The sequence below is a fragment of the Leptinotarsa decemlineata genome, unplaced genomic scaffold, assembly GCF_025532065.1.
Source record: "Leptinotarsa decemlineata unplaced genomic scaffold, Ldec_3_MD MMD2_tig00026340_RagTag_RagTag, whole genome shotgun sequence".
In the NCBI taxonomy this organism is placed as follows: Eukaryota; Metazoa; Arthropoda; class Insecta; order Coleoptera; family Chrysomelidae; genus Leptinotarsa; species Leptinotarsa decemlineata.
The window spans coordinates 9,049,755-9,071,847 of record NW_027412694.1 but is presented as its reverse complement, the minus strand read 5'-3'; the positions used below and the strand labels follow the sequence as shown (position 1 = coordinate 9,071,847).

Here is a 22,093-nt window from a genome sequence, read left to right as displayed (position 1 = left end):
ATTAGGAAATCCCAACCTTCTCCTGGTTCTTTCCCCTTTCTTATTACCTCTCTTTTTCTTTTCTCTCATTTTTATTTTTTTTAATTTTTATTCATTTTTTTACTATTTTTTTTTTCTATCTTCACGGCCCAAAATTTACTAACTTTTTCCAAGTCGAAAAAGCAGGTAGGGAGGCTCCTCCCATGGCGACGTCCCAGGTAGGATTGTTCAATGGGCATTCAGACCTCGATATTGTATACCGTCGAAGTCGTGACTGAAGACTGCTGGTATCTGAAGATGTTACAGCAGATAAAGAATAACGTCAGGGACTCGATTCTTGACATTACTCCCATAGGACCTGTGCCTTTTTTTTCATGGAAAAATTATTTGGTATTCTCCACAGAGGTATGGGAACGTTTACCTTTGGAATCCATGGGTGAAATATATAGTTGGTTATATCCATGTGATTTGAAGTATTTCTGAGGATTTTACCGCAAAACTCATATTACTGTTGTTATCAGTGGCACAAAATATAGTATCGCTTTTTGTATTTGTCTTTGGTTTTGTAAAAAAATCGTTAAGAATTTGAATTCCCTTATTAGGTACATCATAATCAAAACAGGTAGGTATAGCATCCATGTACTTTTACAAAGTAGTAATGACACGCCCAAAAAAGCCATTGTATGGCAAAACGCTTGTTGTGTTTTTGTATAACTGTTTGGATGAAAGTAAATGTATAATCTGGCCAAAAGATTATAAATAACACAACTAGCGTTCAACGTTGGTAGTTTATTGTATAACATATAACATTAGATATTGTGATCATGAGCACATGTTTGTAGTCATGCCCTGTCAACATAACCCGCGTTAACCATGATTGTCCCGTGTTGCCAACTTGTAGTATCTCATATGTATTACAAGTTGCCTAACAGTGACAACTGTTTTAACACATTATATTACATCCTCCCCCATTACAAATTAAGCCGACAAGGCGACTTGATTCGACGACCAGACCTAGATGTCTTATGCGTTTCTAATACAGGTTTAGGATTTATTTTATTCTGAATTGAGCCATCAAAGCTAGGGGTGATATCTACAAACTCAGGTTTTTGAGAAATGTAGGGCTGGTCGTTTGTATTACAATCTGTTTTACTGGACAAAGGATCTTCTACATGTCCTGACGAAGTGGATTCCTTTGTCGGTACAAATGTATTTAATGATTTTCTCAAATCAACTCGATTTCGTCTTACACAATTTCCAAATTGATCAGTAACAATGTATGATCTCGGAGAGTCGCTAATCTCAACAATCTGACTAGGTTCCCACTTTTTCTGGACATGATTATAAACTGTTACATCACTACCTCTATATAAAGGTCTTAAATCTCTAGAATTTTTATTGTACTGGTCTGTATATGTTTGACGTTTAATTAAAAACTTTTCCTTTATGTTTTCACACAGTCTAGGCTTTAATAACTCTGCGCAAATAGGTATTTTGGTTTTACAAATTTTACTCATCAGAAGTTGAGATGGGGAATAACCTACGAATTTAAGGGGCGAGTTGCGATACTGTAATAATGCAACCTCAATGTCACCACCAGACTCTAATGATTTTTTAACAATATTCTTTCCTATCCCTACCCCTTTTTCGGCAAGGCCATTGGAACGTGGGTAGTATGGGCTTCTGGTAAGTATTTTGAAATTCCATTCCTTCGCAAACTCTCTGAATTCAAAACTGTTAAACGGTATATTATCACAACTCACAAAATCGGGCGAACCAAAAACGGAGTATATATTTTTTAGAGATTTAATTACTGATTTGATTGACTTATCTTTAATGTCACGTAGTTCCAACCAGTTTGAAAATGAATCAAATACTACTAAATAACTCCTACCAGCGTATGTAAAAATGTCGATCCCAAGCCTTTCCCAAGGGCGTTCAGGCATTGGGTACTGCATCAAAGTTTCTTTTTGTTGTTTGTTTGAGTTGGCTTCACACACCTTACACTTTTTTGTATGGTGCTCTATGTCATCATTCATTCCTGGCCAATAAAATATTTGACGGGCTCTGGATTTTGCTTTTTCTATGCCAACATGGCCTTCATGTAACCGTTTTAGCATATCAAACCGAAGGTTATGGGGTACTACAATTTTGTCAGACAAAAGTAATAGTCCATCAACAAAACTTAAACTATCTTTTATTTTGAAATACTGTCTGGCGAAGTCAGGTACATCATGTTTATTCTCAGGCCATCCACTAGAACAGAAGTCAGACACAATTTTCAACTGTAAATCGTTTTCCACCTCTTTTCTAAATTGACTTTTTCGCTCGTCAGCCATGGGAATGTTTTTTATTACCGAATGTACGGCAAAATTAAATTCTCGGTCTGACTTTAGACCTGCTTCACACAAAAATGCCCTGGATAATGTGTCAGCAATAAACAGATATTTTCCTGGCTTGTAGGTCACTAACAAATCATAATTAAGTAACCTCAGCCTCATTCTTTGCAAGCGTGGTGAAATACATGCCAGGTCTTTTTTAAATATACTCTCAAGCGGTTTATGATCTGTGTTAACTTTAACCTTCAACCCATAAATAAAAAAATGAAATTTTTGTATCGCGAACACTATTGCCAGCATTTCTTTTTCGATCTGCGCATACTTTTGTTCAGTTTTACTAAGGCTCCGCGAGGCAAACGCAACAGGATGTCCATCCTGTATGAGGCAAGCACCTAAGCCATCTTTCGAGGCATCTGTTTCAATTTCTATACCTTTTTCAGAGTTAAAAAAGCTCAGAATGGGGGCAGACACAAGTAAATGTTTAAGTTCAGCGAGAGATTGCTGATGGCAATTATTCCACTCCCACTGAACATCTTGCTTAGTTAGATTTCTTAAGGGAGCTGTTACTTTAGACATATTTGGGACAAATCTACTCAAGTATTTAGCCATGCCAAGAATTCTTAGTAAATCACTTTTATTACTTGGACTGGGTAAATCCAGAATTGCTTTAACATAGGTTTTATTTGGCTCAACTCCATTCTTTGAATATATTTGTCCCATAAACTTAACTGACTTAGACTTGAATTGAATTTTGGAACTGTTAAATTTAATGTTATATTTTAAGGCGCGCTCTAGTACAAGTTGTAAGTTATAATCATGTTCTTGTTCATTTTTACCTGTAATAATTAAGTCATCAAAGTACACTCCGACATTTTCCAAATCACCAAATATTTCAAAATTCTTTTTTTGGAAGACTTCTGGGGCTGAACTGATGCCAAAGGGCAATCTTAGAAACTTATACCGACCAAATGGTGTACCAAAAGCAGTATACGCTGAGCTTTGGTCATCAATTTTTATTTGGAAATAACCATCTTTCATATCAAGAACTGTGAAATATTCTTTATCACATAATTTAACAGCAATCTCCTCTGCTGTAGGAATTAAATAATGTTCTCGTTGTATAGCTTTGTTTAAATGTTTAGGATCTAAACATAACCGTAGGTCACCGTTGGGTTTCTCAACTATGACTAACGGATTCAGCCACTCAGTAGGTTCATCAAGTTTTTTAATTACACCCTGAGTTTCTAACTGCTCTAGTTTTAACTTAAGCTTATCATGCAAAGATCTTGGCACTCTCCTGGGTGGCTGAATATGTGGTATAGCATCACTTTTCAAACAGATTTTATGTTCCTTGGGAAATGAACCCAGGCCATCAAAGGCTCGCTTGTACACTTTAGTAACATCATCTAAACAATTGAATACCACATTTGAGTTTGAACTAATACTTGCTAATCGTTTAATTAACCTTAACGATATACAACCTGGTAGCCCTAGTAAGGGTAGTTGTCCTTCAGCATCAACAATAATAAAATGTACAAGAGCTTTATTTCCATTTGCCACACATGACAAACTAACCTCACCAAGGGGCTTAAGTTTAAAACTATTACTTCCATATGAAACTAAAGTGACATTTGTTGGTTTCATCTGTTTATCAAGTTTACACTTTCTCATTACATGCAAAGGTAAAACACTAACCTCAGCACCTGTGTCTAGTTCAAAGTTTACCTGTCCTCTGTTCTCTACTGCTACATTTTGACTCCAGACTCTTTCTTCTTCACGATTTTGCTCTATCTTCTTAGTTACAGTGCTAATTAAGCTCACTGAATCAATAAAAAACTCTCCACTGTCACTGGCCGAATCTGAATTGTTTTCATTCTTGCTTCTTTTAATCTCACACACTTTTTGTTTTACCACACTATGTCTCTGATTTTCATTCTTCACCTTGAAATTCTTATGACAAACTGCTGCAAAATGGTTTTTACCCTGGCATTTTGCACAAGTTTTGCCTAATGCTGGACACTTGTTACTTCTCAAATGTTTATATCCACAGTACTTACAAGAAATTTTTTCTCTCTCAAGTTCATCACGTTTGTATCTAACTGTATCTACTTGCAATTCACTTTGCAGTACTCTAGCTTGTGATTTACTTACTTCTGTAGCTCGACAAAACTCTATGGCTTTATTCAGGGTTAATCTGCTTTCTCGAAGCAGTCTCTCCTGCGTGGTCTTATCCCAAATACCCATAACTACTCGATCTCTGATCATGTCATCTTGATCTTTATATTCAGTGGTTTTAATTGCTTTTCTGAGTTCGGTTAAAAAACTATCGAAGGGCTGATTTTCTTTCTGCGTAATACTGTTAAATTTGTAGCGCTCAAAAATAACATTAGCAGTCGGGGAACAGTATTCTTCAAATTTCTTCTTTATACCCTCTAGGGTCTCTTTTTCTTGAGTTGTATAGTTGAAACTATTGTGCAGTTCAAGGCCGTCATCCCCTACAAGATTTAGGAAGACAGCAATTTTGGTTTCTTCAGGCTTCGATACCAAGTTTGAGGCCGTTAACAACAGATCAAATTTTTGCGAAAATTTCCTCCAATTCTCTGCAATGCAGCCATCTAGCACAAGCGGCTCTGGTGGACGAAACAAGTTTTCCATTTTATTCAACTGATTCTAATCTAGCGGGCTCACATTACCAAAAGCACTACCTGACACCATGTATAATCTGGCCAAAAGATTATAAATAACACAACTAGCGTTCAACGTTGGTAGTTTATTGTATAACATATAACATTAGATATTGTGATCATGAGCACATGTTTGTAGTCATGCCCTGTCAACATAACCCGCGTTAACCATGATTGTCCCGTGTTGCCAACTTGTAGTATCTCATATGTATTACAAGTTGCCTAACAGTGACAACTGTTTTAACACATTATATTACAGTAAATGTAACATAAATGTACCTAATGTAATGTTAATTTAATTCATGCTACATTAAAATATTTCAACTTTTCAGTGATAATGGTGACGCAAGTAACAAAAGTTACAATTAGGAAGAGACAATTATCAATTACAAATTGAACTCCTCACTTTCCAATGGACACGTTTATGCAGAAAAATTAACAATTATTGATTAACAAGTAGAAGTTAACCAAATGTATTCTTCAATTGTACCAAATTTTTGCTAGTGCGCAAATAATCACTGAACCACAAGTATAACGCTAAAAGACCAGCATTATACTTGTGGTTGAACATAGAACACAGACAGTAGAAATGTGGGATATGGGATGGAATAACTAGGATAACCTAACCTAATTATTTTCAAATTTCAAAACATTGTAGGCGGTGTTCTGTTTAGTTTCATCGTTTCTTAAATAATTTGTTTATATAGGTATGTGCTGAAATAGAAATTGATTCTGTGTTAATTAATAATAGATATGCAATAGTCGATATTTGATAACATCTAAATGCTCAAGCACTTGTGTACAATATTATTATGACTTTTTAAAGGGATCGTTTTTGTTACCTAGGATTATCAAGACGAAAGAGCTCCTAATTTTTCAGATGGCTGTATATTATTTATATACAGTCGGTGAAAATAAATATGACTAAAATGTATGGCGTGGTTCTACTTACTTTAATAATTCTATGTCCATGATATTCAAATTAACCATGTCTTCAAATGGATACAGAATCATGAATTCTTTAAACTGTTTCTCATCTATATTGTCAATTCTTCCTTCGAGGAATTGTAATTTTTTTTCCATACACATATTCGTCATCTTTATTCACACATTAACTTCATCAACTTAATTTTGTGAATAAAAACAAATGAAATTAAGCTTGTCTACTATTATTTCAAATGTAATGTCATGGGTATCTGCCTTAAAAACAAAGGGATGTTTAATAGTCTTATGTGATATGGGTGAAGTATTACTAATTAGGAGACCTTAATGTCAAACATGAATTTTTCAAAACTTGAGAAGTTAGAAAAAACCTTTTCAACATACTAAAGAACTGCTAAAGAAAGGAAGGTACAAAACAGAATGGCTTTGGGGTTAATGAGTAGAAAAGTATTTAGTTATCCTTTCAAATTTCTCACATACATTCCTATATAGCTTTTAATTGCAAACTCATCAATATTTTCTAAAAGGAGGTGTGGTATATGAGTACTCTTATTCGTTAACATTATGACAACATTCTTGAAATGAAAGAAAAAGTAAGAGTTTAGTGTGTCCGATTTGTTAGTTAAAGTGCCATGAATTTTTTAAGTGCGACAACTCTTATGGATGATTCAATTAATATAATTGTCCTAATTCTAAAATAAATGAGTTTAAGTTTTATTAAACAGGAAACGAGACTGATGGAATGGGTGTCATGGGGAGATGGTAGAATAAGCCCAAGAGGCTGCAGTGTTTTCTGGAGACTTGGACTAAATGGACAAGTCAGACAGCTCCCAAGGGACCAAAAAAAAAGTTTTATTAAAAATAATAATTTGTGCTAGACGCTAGACAAATTTTATTCCTACTTAAGGTTTGTTAAAGACCTACAAACATTTTTCATGGTTTTCAACTTCTAGATTTTGGATATGAAGAAGAACTTTCCAAAGAACAAACTTGAAAAAAAAAACACATTTGAAACAACTACTCCCAAAATGCACAATGAATTACACGAAAATCACTTTTTCCTACTCAGTTTGTACTCCAAATATTCGTTAGTAACAATATAAAATTTCACTTGAACAGAACACTATCATAATCAGTGATGTACTTGGAAATTTCTGAGCAAAACACCTCTCTAATCACCTCATTTGCAGTATTTAGGATAACATTACAAGGGAAAGCACTAATTTTTTTCAAAGCATAACAGAAAGAAGCAACAAATCTCATGTTACGTTGACAGTATGCAAACGGTGATTTGGTTTAATCCCAGCCATAGGAACCTTTTCGGCCTTCTACTCCTCCATCATTAGACAAAAAATGCAGAAAATTTCCAGAGAAAGAGCTTCACTTCAAAATAAACTCTTTACAAAGATGTGTAAAGTTACTTTTGGATACAAACTTCATACTTCGACCACGCCACAAAACACTATCAAAACAACTAAGTACTTTTATGTGAACATTGAATTATACAAAAATTACTTTTTTCTATTCAGTTTGTACTTCTAACATTAGTTATTGAATTGAATCAGATAAAATTTATAGCTACACTACACAACACAATTCAATCTTCATATGTTCGAAAGTAGTTTTGAATGACCTTTCCTAGTTTTTATTCCGAGAGAAACGTGTGTGTTTGAAGAGTTTATTGAACTGAAGCTATGGTGTCATCGCCTGTTATTTCCAACTTCTCACTTTTATTCCTCTATTCAAGTCTGTAATTTGAAAAATTAATATTATTTACCCTTATAATAGAAATTCGTCACAGTGTGATTAGTTATAATTGATATTTATAACTTAACTCAAAGTTTCTGAGTGACTGATGCGTTTTTTCTTTTTGAATATTTCTCTTATTCATATCAATTTACTTTCATATCTTTTTTATTTTGATTAAACATACATATACATTCACATTACCTTTATTAGAGGTTGTAGTGCACATGTGTGACAAAGGTATTTTGAAAAAAACTCGCGCACAGGCTGTGCCTTTGCATTTGTACATTAATTATTAACATCACTTTCTAATTTTGTGAAAAAATGAAATATAATGTGTACCTATTGTATTGTTCAGATGTAAAAATGTATATTTATAACTTGGTCTTTTCTTTTTGATAAATTAACATTATCAAGTTAATTATTCTCTTCTTTTTTTTTGAGGTTTCTGACATTTTTGTATAAAGATGTAAAAACCGAAAGCCACAAAGCTTTTTTCCCAACAGATAACACTGTTTCAGCCACCCGCACAATACACTTCATCTCTCCAGTGATGCGAACTTTGAATAATGAAACTTGCATTGAAAATAAGTTTGTTGCTGTTCAATTTATTTATTTATACATTGTATAACACGGCACTTGTAAGTAAAGTCGAATGTAAGGCAATGAGCATAATTCTAGATAACAGATCTCGTTTTAAAAACGTATAGACTTGATTTCTCAGAAGGCTCTAAAAATGCTTGGTTTCATTTTGAAATCATCCAAGTTTTCTGTTTACACCTCTGAAATTTAATATCCCTAACTGGATTCATTGTATAAATTGGTACTTACTGTAATTTCGAGTTCATATTACATCAAACACATTCATCTTATTGAACATGTTCAACATACATTTTTTTAAATATGGAAAAGATGCACTAGGTATCTCCAAGCGAATCCTTAAGAGTAACATTGAACTCACTCAGAGTATACAGGCTCATTTTGGTAAGAAGTTTTTTCACTGTATTTCTGAGTGGCAGATGTTTGATTTTTTCAGGAAGTAAATTGAAGCAAGTGATGTCAATTGATTTGCTTTTATCCAATCTTCTTAAGAGGGGCACAATATTATTTCCATTGCGTGTTTTGTAGGAGTGAATATCCGAGTGTGTTGTGAGTGTGTGATAATTTTCTTTGACATGCAGAACATTGTCAAAGATAATTTGTGGGAATAGAGTCATGATTCCTGTATTCTCAAACAAAGGCTTACAGTGTTCATTATATTCAGCTTTAACAGTGCAGCTTTTTGCAAGACAAATACTCTTTGAAGATGGGTGTAGCTTGCATTACCCCAGCACAGCAACCCATAACTCATTGCTGAGTGGAACAAGGCGTAGTATGTCATTAGAGGTGCTTTCTGACCAGTAGTTGTAGCTATTCGCCTAATGGCATAAACAGATTTTGCTAGTTTGTTGCAAAGATTACTGATGTGGGTGGTCCAGGCAAGAGACGAGTCAAGATGAACTCCCAAAAATTTTATACTTTCTGATGTAGAAATGGCATCAGTGCGATGGTTTGAAAATACACAAATTTCTGTTTTTGTTTCATTCATATACAGTTCATTAGAGTCAAACCACTGTTAAGCAGAAGCACAAATATTTGCCGATATGTTATCAACATCACGGGTTCTATCTATATGTACAGAAAATGACGTGTCGTCAGCGTATAATATTGTCAGTAATTCTAGTTTGAGTTGCATATATGAAGGTAAGTCATCAGCATAAATTAGGAACAGAAAAGGCCCCAGTATGGATCCTTGTGGGACTCCCCTTTTGATAATACGTTCTTGACTTATATTGTTATTGTAAACTCTTTGTGTTCTGTTAGTTAAATATGATTCAATTATTTTATTGGGAATTCCTCTTATGCCATACCATTCTAATTTCTCCAACAGTTTATCAGATATGTGAAGATAGTTAAACAGGATTGTTTATTTTCAAAAGATTCAATAATGTTATTAGCTAATTTGTTTATAGCGTCTATGGCACTTTTACCTTTCCTAAACCCAAACTGATAATTATGTAAGAAATTATGTATTGCTTTCCATGTAGTTACTAAACTTTATTAAAATAGCTTTTTCCATTACTTTGGATAGGGTTGGCAATATGTGAATTTGTCTGTAATTCTCAGGTAATTTTTCATCTCTCTTCTTGAATATAGCTAGAACTTTGGCTGGTTTGAATACTGATGGAAAAAAAACATCAGAAAGACATTTATTTATTATGATGGTAAGTGGTTCAACGATTAACGATGCGCATTGTTTGAGCAAATAAGTGCTGATATCATATACATCTTGCGTCTTTTTTGTTTTCAGACTCTTAATAATGATGATAATTTCCTCTTCGATGAAGGGGCGTAGGTAAAAGGATTTAAATGATGTACAGGAGTTGAGAGTAATTGAAACATTTTTGGGTGTCGCAATACTCTCTCCGCATTGTCAGTGAAGAATTCATTAAAAAGATCCACATCACAACAGATGATGCATCAAACACATCATTGCGTCTTTCAGAGTTTATAATTTTCTAGATTGTCTTATTTTTATTGCTGGAGAGGAATATTTGATTCGAGTAATAATTTTGTTTTGCCTCAAGTAGCAATCCATTGTATTTTTTTTTACTCAGCTCGTATTGCAATTTATTGAAATAGCTAGATTTTTTACTCATGTCATATACTAATTGAACATTAAGTTTTCTAAATTATTTCTCCAATAATCGACATTGTGGGTTTTTTTCAGTGATCTTGATTCAATTATAGAAAAAGATTTTTCAAAATGTGTTGTGAATATTTCGTGAAATTTTAGGGCCATTTCCTCAGATGTCGATTTACTATACACTTCAGACCATGATTCTCCATTGAGATGAGTTTTGAATACACTTAGATTTTTGTTGGAAAAGTTTAGCTCATATTTCTTATTAGTATTTATGTCACACCTGATTTTGTATGTGAAGATTAGTGGAACACTAAGAACTTCTGCATTTGAACTCTCTATATTTGAGAATATGTTATCAGGGCATGTTTTAGACTTTCCCATCACCCTGGTGACTGAATGAATTTTTTTGCTTATGTTAAACTGCTGAAACAAGTCAACGACTGAGTTCGTTTTCTTCTCCGAATTTAGGAAATTTACATTGAAGTCGCCACATATAACAACGTTAGCTCTGCTATAATGCCTTTCTATATAGATGAGGGCTTCTGTCATTATGTTTAAAAACTTAGTAAAATCAGAGTTACTACAGGGTGATCGGTATACAGATAATACATGTAAATTGAATTTCTTTGAGAATAATGCAGCAAGTTCACAGTGAAATTTTTGAGATAGCTGTTTAATTTCGATGATTTCTTTGCCATCAAGAAAATTATTTTTGTAGATACAAGTACCTCCATGTATATGATTATGTCGTCAATAAATAGAAATTAATTTAAAATTTTTAAGAGTATAATAGAAGGACTCACTTGTAGATAGCCAGTGTTCAGTTAGGCACAGTACACTTAGGTTATTGAGACAATTAACAAAATTATCTAGTTGCAAAATCTTATTCCGAAGGCACTGAATATTTAGATGTAGAATTTTTAGTTCTTCAACAGGACCTAGTTTTTCATGAGTAACATTTGAGCCTGGGACGCCATTATAGTTGCTGTTCGTTGTTTCCGATAAGCTTATATTATTTAGATTCGATTCTGTTTGTTTTGGTGCTTTAGTTCTAAAAAAAATCTTGGTTGTCCTTCATATTGGAGACGATCTCTTCTGAAGTCGTATCTTCTATAACCGACTCCCTGTGGCCATAAGGAAGGTTTGTAGAAATCCTCCTTGAACTTGAAATCAGCAGCAACCATGAAAGATTTCAAGTTGTTATCAGTTCTCATATACTTTACTATGAAACTTTTTTTGAGACATGCTGTTTTTTCAGCTAGAAAAATTCTGATGTCATCTTCCTCAACATCTTCAGTTACCCGATAGATGTACAACAAAACTTGGTTTGCAGTTTCTACCATGAAAAGATTCTGATGGACCTGCTTCTGAGTCAGTTTGCAATTTGAAAACTTCATCAAATTTCAGTTGACTCTGAACTTTCAAGATTTCATTTGCCACTTCCTTCAGTTTGAGAGGTGGGTCAATCTGTATAACAAGTTCATTTGTAGTTTTTAAATCAGCGATGTTTTTATCTGTTGGCTTACTCACTGTTTTAGTTTGTATGTTTTTGGACGTATCATTTTTCTTGACATTTTTTGTAACATTTACTTTATTAATGAGCTCCATACTTTTTATTGTACCCCCAGATTTTGTACTTCTGTGTGTTTCAGTTTATCTTCTAGAAATGCAATTTTCTCATTTAGTAGTCGAATGAGTTTATCTTTTTCATTAATTATGTTGTTTTTGTCCTAGATAATTTGCTTCAGAAGGTTATTTTCTACAGTCAGGTAGGCTTCTTCTGTCATGTAGATGTCCAACATGAATTTTTCTTTGTCTCTCCACAACAAGTTATCGTTCTGTTAGCACATGCATTATGGTAAACTGTGTCACATCCAACGCACGTTAAGCCAGTATTTGCATTTTTTTTACAGTATTTGCATAGTTTCTTTACTTTATCTAATCCACTACCGACAGCAGCCATTTTTAAAATATAGCGAAACACATGTCGCGGTTTTTGTAAAACCCTTTATAGTGAAAATCATACAATAAACTGTATTAATTAGTTTTAATATTCTTTGAAAAAGATAATTTTTGTGAAGTCAATGTTCCGTGTGTTTTGAGTTTTTTTATTAAGGTAAGAAGTTGTGGAAGGAAATTTGAACCTGAACTAAATTCTCGGACCGCAACCTGTATGTATATCATGTAGATTATTTATCGAATATGACATCTGAACATTTCATTCCCTTCATCTATTTTGCTCTTTCTATTGTTAGTATATTGAATTGAATTGAAAGGGGTATATTTTTAGGAGACACATTTTTCGAAAAGAAAGGTTTTGCTTTCTACTTCTCCATCTTATACATAAACATGTGGGAATCTTCCATAGAAAGAAAGCAATTAATTTCAAAATAAACCTTTTTACAAAGATGTGTAGATTATTCAAAGAAGTAACTTTCAGACACAAACTAGAAGAGAAGCCCTCTTGAAACAACTACTTGTATATGAACATTGAACCATATAAAAACACTTTTTCTTATTTGGTTTAAATTCAAAACATGCGTTATAGAATCGAATCAGATATCATTCACAGGATTGCTACACAATATAGCGATAAGAAAAATTTCAGTTACATGGAACACTGTCATCTTCAATGACAGACATTTATGTTTCGGAATATTTCAAAAAGGTATACGAGTTGGAATTTGTCAGTGTAGCGAGAGAAAGCATATAGCAAATAATACATTTTTACCAAATTATAATCCCAATGAACCTTTCACATTCACCACATATTTAGATGCAACAAATCTATACGGGCATAGTATGTCACAACCTTTACCAACAAGTGAATTTACATGGTTGACACCTAATGAAATTCTTAATCTTGATGTGATGAATGTGGGGGGTGATAGTCCATATGGGTACGTGTTTGAAGTGGACATTCATTATCCACAAGAGTTGCATGATAAACATTCTGATCTTCCATTTTTAGTTGAAAGATTAATACCACCTCGTACACGCCTCGTATACTTTCAAGTCTAACTCATTAATAATTTTTTTTATATATATTTCTTGAGAACTCTGGAAGTAGATTGTTTCCTATAAAACCTTTTGGGTGTTGAACATATCTGTAGAGATAGTTGTTTAATTTGGATACTGTGCCCCAAAGGAAAGCAAACCCGTGTGTTTCTGTACCGCAGAAAACATTTAGGAACAAGGTGACCACCTGGTAGGAAGAGAGAAAAAGTAAGATATAAAACTATGAGTCAACTTCAAGTTGAATAGTTTTTCGACTATGCAATGTAATCGGAATCGTATAGCGATCTACCCATGATCGATTTCTTCGGAGAGTACTGGAAAACCCTTCATGAATTTATATTGACCGGTCAGCTGACTTATTTTCGCACCCTGAAAAAAGCTGCCAGGCCGATTCTTTTGGGAGATCTTTTAGATGTCCCCTTAAATTGAAGTGCTGAAACAAGTTCACTACCATAACTTACAGCAAATTACAACTTTAGTTGAGGGCTGAAGATACATTACATTATTTTGAAAAGTAAATTGAAGGGAGAGCATCAAAACACTAATATGCAGTATTTGTTATCACCTTCTTTTATTTATTTATATTTCTCACATACACAATCACCAATCACATCATAAAGGTTGGAGAAAATGTTAATCGAATCAAAAAACATTAAACGAAAAAACAAAATTACAAAGGTATACTTTATATTTGTGCTTAATTTCCTTTTACACTTTGTTCTTAAACATTAAATATGTCCCAGTCATGGGTTCTAATTGCTCGAAATGAATTACGAATCTAAGAACACAACCGAAAGAAAGAAAAAATCAGTAGATGGGATGATTTGTACGTGTATGAGATATATACAGCGACTAGAGAAAATTGGCTTCAATAAGTGGGATGTATTTTCAAAATAATAAGTCAAATAATATGATACAAAAACGGAATAAAAAAACGTTACTGCAAAAAATATTAACTAATAAATGACAGATCAGCTTCCAATTGAAAATGAGAAAAATTGTCATAGTAGTGCAATATGAAAACTACTTTGGGAATAAATAATTCTGAGAGAAAGAAGAGAGTTACATGTCATTTGTAAAATTGCTTGTCTCCAAGCTAAAAACACTACTAAAGCAAATATTGTCTCTAATTCATATTGGTTGTATACTTCAGAAAACTAATCAAAATTATAACAAAAATTGAATTAAAAAATATACATGTGTAAAGCTGAAATAACAAAAAAGAAAAAGTGAAAACACATCCACCTCAAACTTTACAAAAAAATATTCGAACAAATTACCGAATAACTGTACATATCTAGAGAGCTAAATATAGAGAGTCGATATGTAATGCAGACCTAGATGTCCACCTAAAAATTAGGAGTATCAAAATATAGAGCAAAATTGAAACAAACTAGTAAAAACATAAGGGAACTGTTCGTTTCCATTCCACTTGAGTTTGTATTACAGGAGTACAACTCTGGTAATTTTCCTTCACTTCTAAATATTTTGACATAAAATAAGTCTTTTATTATGGAGGCGCTGAAACCACAAAATATTTTTCTTATAATAAACAGTTCAAACTGCCAATTATCTATATTCAACAGTTCAAACTTTCAATTATCTATATGCAATAGTTTATGGCTAATTGAGTTTAAACTGCTGATGAAGGCTAATCAACAAATCTAATTGTAGATTAGATAGATAGATATTTATTCGTACTTCTAATCATTAAGATTTTGCACACGTCAATAATGTGGTTACATACTAAAAAATAGTACGTTCTTCAGTGGAAGTTGTTACAACAGATAATATATAAATGTCCCAACTTTTCACTTGTTTGTTGTTTTAAGTATCATAATTGAAACTACCAAAGAAGTACTCATCTTACAGAAGTGTCAACCAACCTTTTAATTCTACATGAATTCTACATTTTACCAGCCAAAATATTTTATGTACTTAATAATGACTAAAACTAATTTCAAATTATTAAAATACAATATCATTATAGATCCAATTCAACAAATATTCAAAAAACTATTCACAAAATATGGTACAAAACGAAATATATACAGAACACATATTTCCTAAGTAACCGCATGAAAACAAAATGTCAACTTATGGTCACTAATACACAAACAGTTTCAATTACAGATGATGCAGACACGTAAATATCTGAATCAAAAGCAAATTTAATTTCTAAGAGAAACAGTGGATTTTATGAAACAAAATTCCTATATCTATCTTCTGTGTCTCCAAGTTCGGATCTTCAAAAACTCTTTCCAATGCATATTGATTTATAGGTATCGAGAAATATGCTCTTAAGGATTCTTTGTTCCTCCACCATAATATTTTTCCACAGTTGTAGTAATTCTTATTAAGATGTCTTTTAATAACAGTTTGTTATTTTTGTCTGGTTATGTAAATACTTAAAAACTAATGTGATGTGGACCAAAGTAATCAAATTTTATATTGATTCTAGTCATGAACTGATATTTGTGTCAATATAAAAAAATCACAACATAAATTTAATCCTGTGTACAAATCATAATTATTGTAAAAAATAGATAATATCGCTTACTAATAATAATAATGACTATTCGATTTGTGTACAAGACGTTTTCTTATCCTGGCAGCTGAAAAGTCAATTATAAACAGGATTTACTTCCAGGTTTCTTAAGGAAGATCTTGTGATGTGAATGATTATATTACACTACTTCCAAAGAGATTTGTCAAGAATTATAAGTTACCTTTCCCATAATCATTGCTTTCATTTATAATCAACAGTTTGGTCAACACAATACCACTTTATCAAGCAGTAGTAGAATGAGGCGCTTTCCGTGTACAATACAATTGTTGAATGAAGGAATTAATATAATAAAAGTCAAATAAACACATAGAAGATATCTTTCAGAAAAAGCATGTATTGTTCGTTGAATTTGTGTGAGTTGAATAACAAATTGCAAAGGTTTTAATTAAAAATTTTTCAACATATTTCTGAAACCTAAAATTATTGGAACAAATTGAATCTGATCTTGCCGAAATAATACAGATCAAGAACGAGTGTTTTTTGAAATGATGAAACTCATATTCAATTCTAACAACTAAATTTCCAAGACATATTGTTTATATTTGAGCAAGTATCAACATTTTCAATTCATTGAAATGAGGTATGTGCCTTATCCAAAGATATATGTGATTTGTGAAATATGCTGTCACTTGAGAAGAAATGTTGAAGGTTTGAAAGCATTCAATGAATTAAAAATGTGAAGTACATATACATGACTATTACGGAAATCTAGCTATTCGAATAAGCATTGAATGAATGAACTTTAGACAGAATAAAAAATAATTGAAACCATTTAAATTTGTCTGTCAAAATTCAACCGAACTAATGACTAAATCATTCACTCAGGTCTCACTGGTATGAATTCAAGGGAATGGAAACGTTGACTTAATCTAATGCTTAACTATAGGTTAGAGAGCTGGGTTAGCTTTTTTGGGCTATCACAAGGGCTTTACGTTAGTGAGTTTTCAGCTCTTTGGCTCTTATTTTCCTTACTTAAATCAATAATGTTTTTTGTGCTGCATTGTGCTACGCGTACACAAGACGAATAACAATAGTTTTTGTTTTCATTTGAGTATTCAGCTTGATAGGCCTTACGGAGCTGCTGATATGTTCAGTAGGGCGTAAAACGGTTGTAACCACCACGATAAACAGCGGCCTGAAAATAAATTATTAGATTTAGTTTTTGTTAAGATTTACTTAAACTGAAACAAATTCTTTCAGAGTATCATACCTCAAACAAAGCTGGAACGAATGACAAGCAACATATATAATAATAATCTTTATTCAAAATAGACATCCTAATATACAAATGGTAATATGATTGTGAATATTAAATAAAATTTTAGACGAAATATATAATATTATTAGATGTTAGATATAGTATTAGATATAACATGCGAAAATAAGAAAATGTACTAGTGGGAAAATGGACAATGAAAAGAAAACAATAGATGCAGATCTTAATCTAATAATTCTGTGATCGTATATATTCCATAAGGGAGTGTTTGAATTGTTGGAGTGAATTGCTTTTTTTAATGTTGATAGGAAGTTTATTATAATTCAATAATCCCTTATGAAATAACGAGTTCATTGTTCTTGAGAGACTAGTTCTTGAAACCCACAGGTCACTGCTACCTCTTGTAGGATAGTTATGAATTTGATGGTTGAAACTGATAAATTCATTGAAGTAAGGTGCTATTTGACCAGCAAGTATTTTAAAGATGAAAATCATTGAAAAATAGTATAATCTGTCTTTTATTGTCAACCAGTTCAACGCCCCCTCTGCATGTAGACGAGGAACTCACCAAACGGATATCCGAATGGCCCTACCAGTTACCTAGAGTAACTGGGCATACTTGAAGACTGGCTATAAATCAAATCATCTAAAGGAACAATTCGTTCAGGCCAGTATTCCCTTACCTATACAGTAAGTTCATGGACTAACTCTGCGACTCTATACAAGACGCCTTGTCTGGGAGAACACGTGCACTATGCATGATAATGTTTTGGAGCACTCTGTTGCTTGGTTGGACAGAGTATAGTTACCAACTGCACCCACCAGCCCGGAATGTGCAGTTCTAGACTCGTACCTATGAACCATCTTTTTTAAAATCGTCTATGACAGCCTTCTTTCAGATGAATTTCACCAATCTAATGAAAAGCTGTTGCATGACATCACTGATTTGTCCACAATGAATCCAATAGTATCAGGAGTTGACAAGTGACAGGATGGTATTATTGTCACAACAAAACATTTTCATATATGTTTATTTACAGTTGATGTTAACAAATTCCCCTTATTTTGAGCTATATACCCCTACTCTCAAAGATAACACTGCCGAACAACTTATAAAAGTTCCAAATTCAATTAGCCCCCTCTACTAGTAGACCATTGACGGGAATTTATCGGATGCCATAAGGAACAGTTCAATGAAATCTGTTGGTTGTTGAAAGTCAGTGAACAAAGGAACACATGTTTATTGGCATACTGTAGAGAGTTCAGTTGATTAGTTGGTATTGCGGTTGTCAGATCTTCAAGGTGCAAGATTCCTACCCAAATAACAGCAGCGACCTTCTTGTGTGAGGGCATCTATAATGCTATATCTAACAAAACGTTAGATTCGATTCAGCCACACAGGGCTTTTTTGCCTTTGCTTTGGATGAACCCTCTTGTAAGCATTTGCTGACCTGCTCAGGGAAGTTTGTTTCCTCTTTTGATACTGATTCTGTTTCTGCTGAGTCATTTATTGGCTCTAGCTCTTAATCTAGATGTTACAGGGAGGATATTTAGGGTTGTTCAGTCGACGTTCTGTAGACAAGGGTCCATGCATTACCATGACAAGATTCTATGAGGGGGCGTCTGGTGACTCAAATATTCCATTAGCGACACTAAGTGGGCTTAAAGTCATACATCTGACATGAATACAGTCACCTCAAGATGAGGCGTCATTTAGGACGACTCGTACATCCACAGGTGACACCTCACACAGCATGTGTTCTCTGAATATTAAATAAAATCTATAAAATGAAGTTTTATGCATACCCCATATCCAGCCATCGGCCCAATCCCGTGTCCCAAATAAGGATCTGCATAGTCTCTTCCGTATCCTGCAACTGCATATCCTGCCACTGGTTGAGCGGCTGCTGCAGCACCGTACCTCGCCGCCACCGCCGTGTATGTCGCTGCAGCTGCATAGCTCGCCTGTTGGGCAGTCGAGAGGGGTGTTTTTAGTAAGGGGGTTGCTGCCGCTGCGGCTGCTGCTGCCTAGAACAGATACAGAGCCATGCAATATGCCATGCACATCCAAAGCTCGGTATTTTCATCCAGTAGCTACTAGATGGTTGCAGGAGACATCGATGTTAAGGCTGAGGCACAGAATAATCTCAATTAATGGAAATAATTTTTCATTTGAAAAAGTAAACATTTGCTGAACTCTCAAATACTTAGAAGGCTTGCATTGGAACATAATTCAGAAAATCCACCACAAAATTTCATCAACTTGAGATTATTCTGTTTTCACAAACCAAGTTAGTAAACTGAAATTTTCGTACCTAGGTAATAATAGACATAGAAATATTAATATCAAAATGCTTTTTCAGAATAAACAACTAATAAAAATGAGTAAAACAATTTTTCACAACAGGCTATTTAGGGTTCAGTTGAAATTCATCTCAATTTTTCAGTTTACTTTTTACATACCAGAAATGGTTCTAAAGACATACATGACGTAATTATGGGCAAATATGATATATACATATATTTGTAGAATGTCAAGGCGAAACTACTTGCAACAAATCTTTGAAGTTTTATTGACTTTTTATTAATAAGAAATTTCTAAATGGGAAACCTAGCTATCTCTAGAGGCAAATACAGCTTCTATCAGATAAAAGATGACTGTTTCAGCTTAAGCCCAGAAAATCTGGAAAATGTAAAGCTATACCTAAGTCACATTTATAGTCAGGTTAGATCAATAGTTTTAGAGCGTCACCGCCGATTGATAATATATTCAATGATGAATTACTGAAACAAATGGTTTTTATAACAATACAAACTTATTAGATTTACAAATTGTTTTTATATGGACATTCTTTCACAATTTGAAAACTGTTAGAAGAAAATAGAAGATTTCCTCTAATATTAGTACACAACTTGTCACATTAACTTTTTGTAGTAGGTTCTGCACTTTCTACACTTATATAGTTTTTCAGATAACTAACAATTCTTCAGAACTCTCGCGTTTCTAAATACTAAGTGACCACCAGATTTCTAATTTTTTTTCAGACTGTAGAACATTGTACTATCAAACAAATCAACCAAACTACCAATACCTTCAAAGATATTTCGAGTACTCATAAATGTAGTGATCTGATGAAGCTGAATAATATTTGTTAGGTTTGCTCATTTTCGTTAGATCTCAAACAACTGTTTACTTTATCTCTATATTTCTTTTATATGACGAACATCTTTTTGAATATTTCATGAATACATTGTTAAAATTTTATTTATTTCCATTGTTAGTCTGGAAATTCACTGTCATTTGAATCATTATATGCAGAGACTCGACCTGCCGAAAGACAGTGTCTGTCGCCTCTGTTTGGAAAATGATGAAACAGCAGAGCACATACTTTGTGCCTGCCCCGCTAGGGACCGAATCAGGTTTTTAGAGGTCGGCAGAGCCGTACTCTTACCATCTGACCTGAAACACCACTCAACATACAAACCAATCGGCTTCGTTAAGAAGCTGCGTTTATTTTGTCGGGTGTGAATAGGTGTGAGCCACAATAAACTCTTGCGGGTTGCGGTGGAGGGTCGAATAGACCCACTCACTTTGGACCTAACTTAATCTAAAAATTCATAAAACCAAACTACTATAAATTTAGGATACACATCGCCTTTGATATGTATCAACCAATATCACAAGATACACATATGTCTAGAACATATCACATGGTTCCGAGTTATATTTACATTAAAACTCTTCGGTTGAGGCAGGTTAAGCAAATTCAGTAGTTTTCAAGAATCACTTGATAATACATGTTTGTAATTTTCAGCATACATATCCCAAATTACCTTGCTTAGTAAGTCAAAAATATTGAACTTTTCACCAAAGTGAACTATCACAAGATTACATGAAAATTTTTAGTACAATGGATGGGACTCCCAATGTCTGAAACCTTTTAACAAATTTGAAATATATTAAAAAATATACTAGGACCAAAATTAGTGAGGATAACAAATTATAGTGATATTATAGTGCTTCAGCCCATCATCCTTAACAGCTAGACGTCACCAAAGGCGGACGACTCCAAGAACGACGATTGCATCCCATATGAATGCTTTTTACTCTGTCTATCTACGCAGAAGAGTGCTCAAAAACATCATCATGCACAGTGCACATCCAGACAAGGCTGCTTGTACAGAATAGCACTAAGGAACGACCAATTTTTTTAATATGTGGCTGAGTATAGGATTTTTTTTTAGCTACAGTATAGGGACACACATTAGCAGTTTCTTCAGCCGTATCAGTACTTGACATTTTAAAAATTTCAAACTTTAAAATACCCTACATGTACACACCACAGGCGTTAAAACTTAACTCACCACTCGCACCCTAAGGCGATATACCTGAATGAATTCCGCCAGCCGATTGCAGTTAAATCTGACTGGCCAGCATGATGATAGTTGTTTATTTTAACCAATAGATGCAAATGTGCAGGGTGATCATGCATCTATCATTGCTTGGTTTACTTTGTTTGTTGGATGGACAGAGTTTTAAGTACTGCATTGGTGAAACGAAGAGGCTGAAGCTGAATATGTATGACCCGCATCAAGTAGTTTGAAACAGATATCATTGACAAATAGGAGCAATGTATTAGGTAGGTAGGTAGGTCTAAAATGAGTGGGTCTATTCGACCCTCCACCGCAACCCATAAGGGTTTATTGTGGCTCACACCTATTCACACTTGTTGGTCAAATAAACCCAGCATCCTAACGAAACCGATTAGTTTGTATGGTGAGTGGTCTTTCAGGTCAGATGGTGAGAGTACGGATCTGCCGAACTCAAGGAACCTGAGATTCGGTTCCCAGCGGGGCAAGCACAAAGTATATGCTCTGCAGTTTCATCATTTTCCAGACAGAGGCGACACACAC

At 33.8% G+C, this 22,093-nt stretch overlaps 2 protein-coding genes across 5 annotated transcripts in view; both read right to left on the bottom strand.

The window, feature by feature from the left end:
* Window positions 1-12,391, bottom strand: part of LOC111502321 (uncharacterized) — a 48,231-nt gene extending 35,840 nt beyond the window's left edge. The window contains exon 1 of one of the 2 annotated variants that reach the window (XM_074183559.1): window positions 11,180-12,391. Coding sequence is in view for 1 of the 2 variants with exons in the window: in XM_074183558.1 (XP_074039659.1) it covers window positions 5,955-6,100 (146 nt within the window). In the remaining variant the exon portion in view is untranslated. Of the gene's footprint in view, window positions 1-5,954; window positions 6,151-11,179 lie in introns of those variants that run through there. The other variant, XM_074183558.1, reaches the window with a different exon arrangement.
* Window positions 12,392-14,064: 1,673 nt separating this feature from the next.
* Rbfox1 (RNA-binding Fox protein 1) overlaps window positions 14,065-22,093 on the bottom strand; it is a 159,855-nt gene continuing 151,826 nt past the window's right edge. For all 3 annotated transcript variants that reach the window (XM_023156378.2, XM_023156379.2, XM_074183560.1), the window contains 2 exons: window positions 18,986-19,207; window positions 14,065-17,098 (listed from right to left, as the gene is read on the bottom strand). In XM_023156378.2, the coding sequence (XP_023012146.1) occupies window positions 17,054-17,098; window positions 18,986-19,207 (267 nt within the window). In that variant the 3' untranslated portion in view covers window positions 14,065-17,053. The remainder of the gene's footprint in view (window positions 17,099-18,985; window positions 19,208-22,093) is intronic.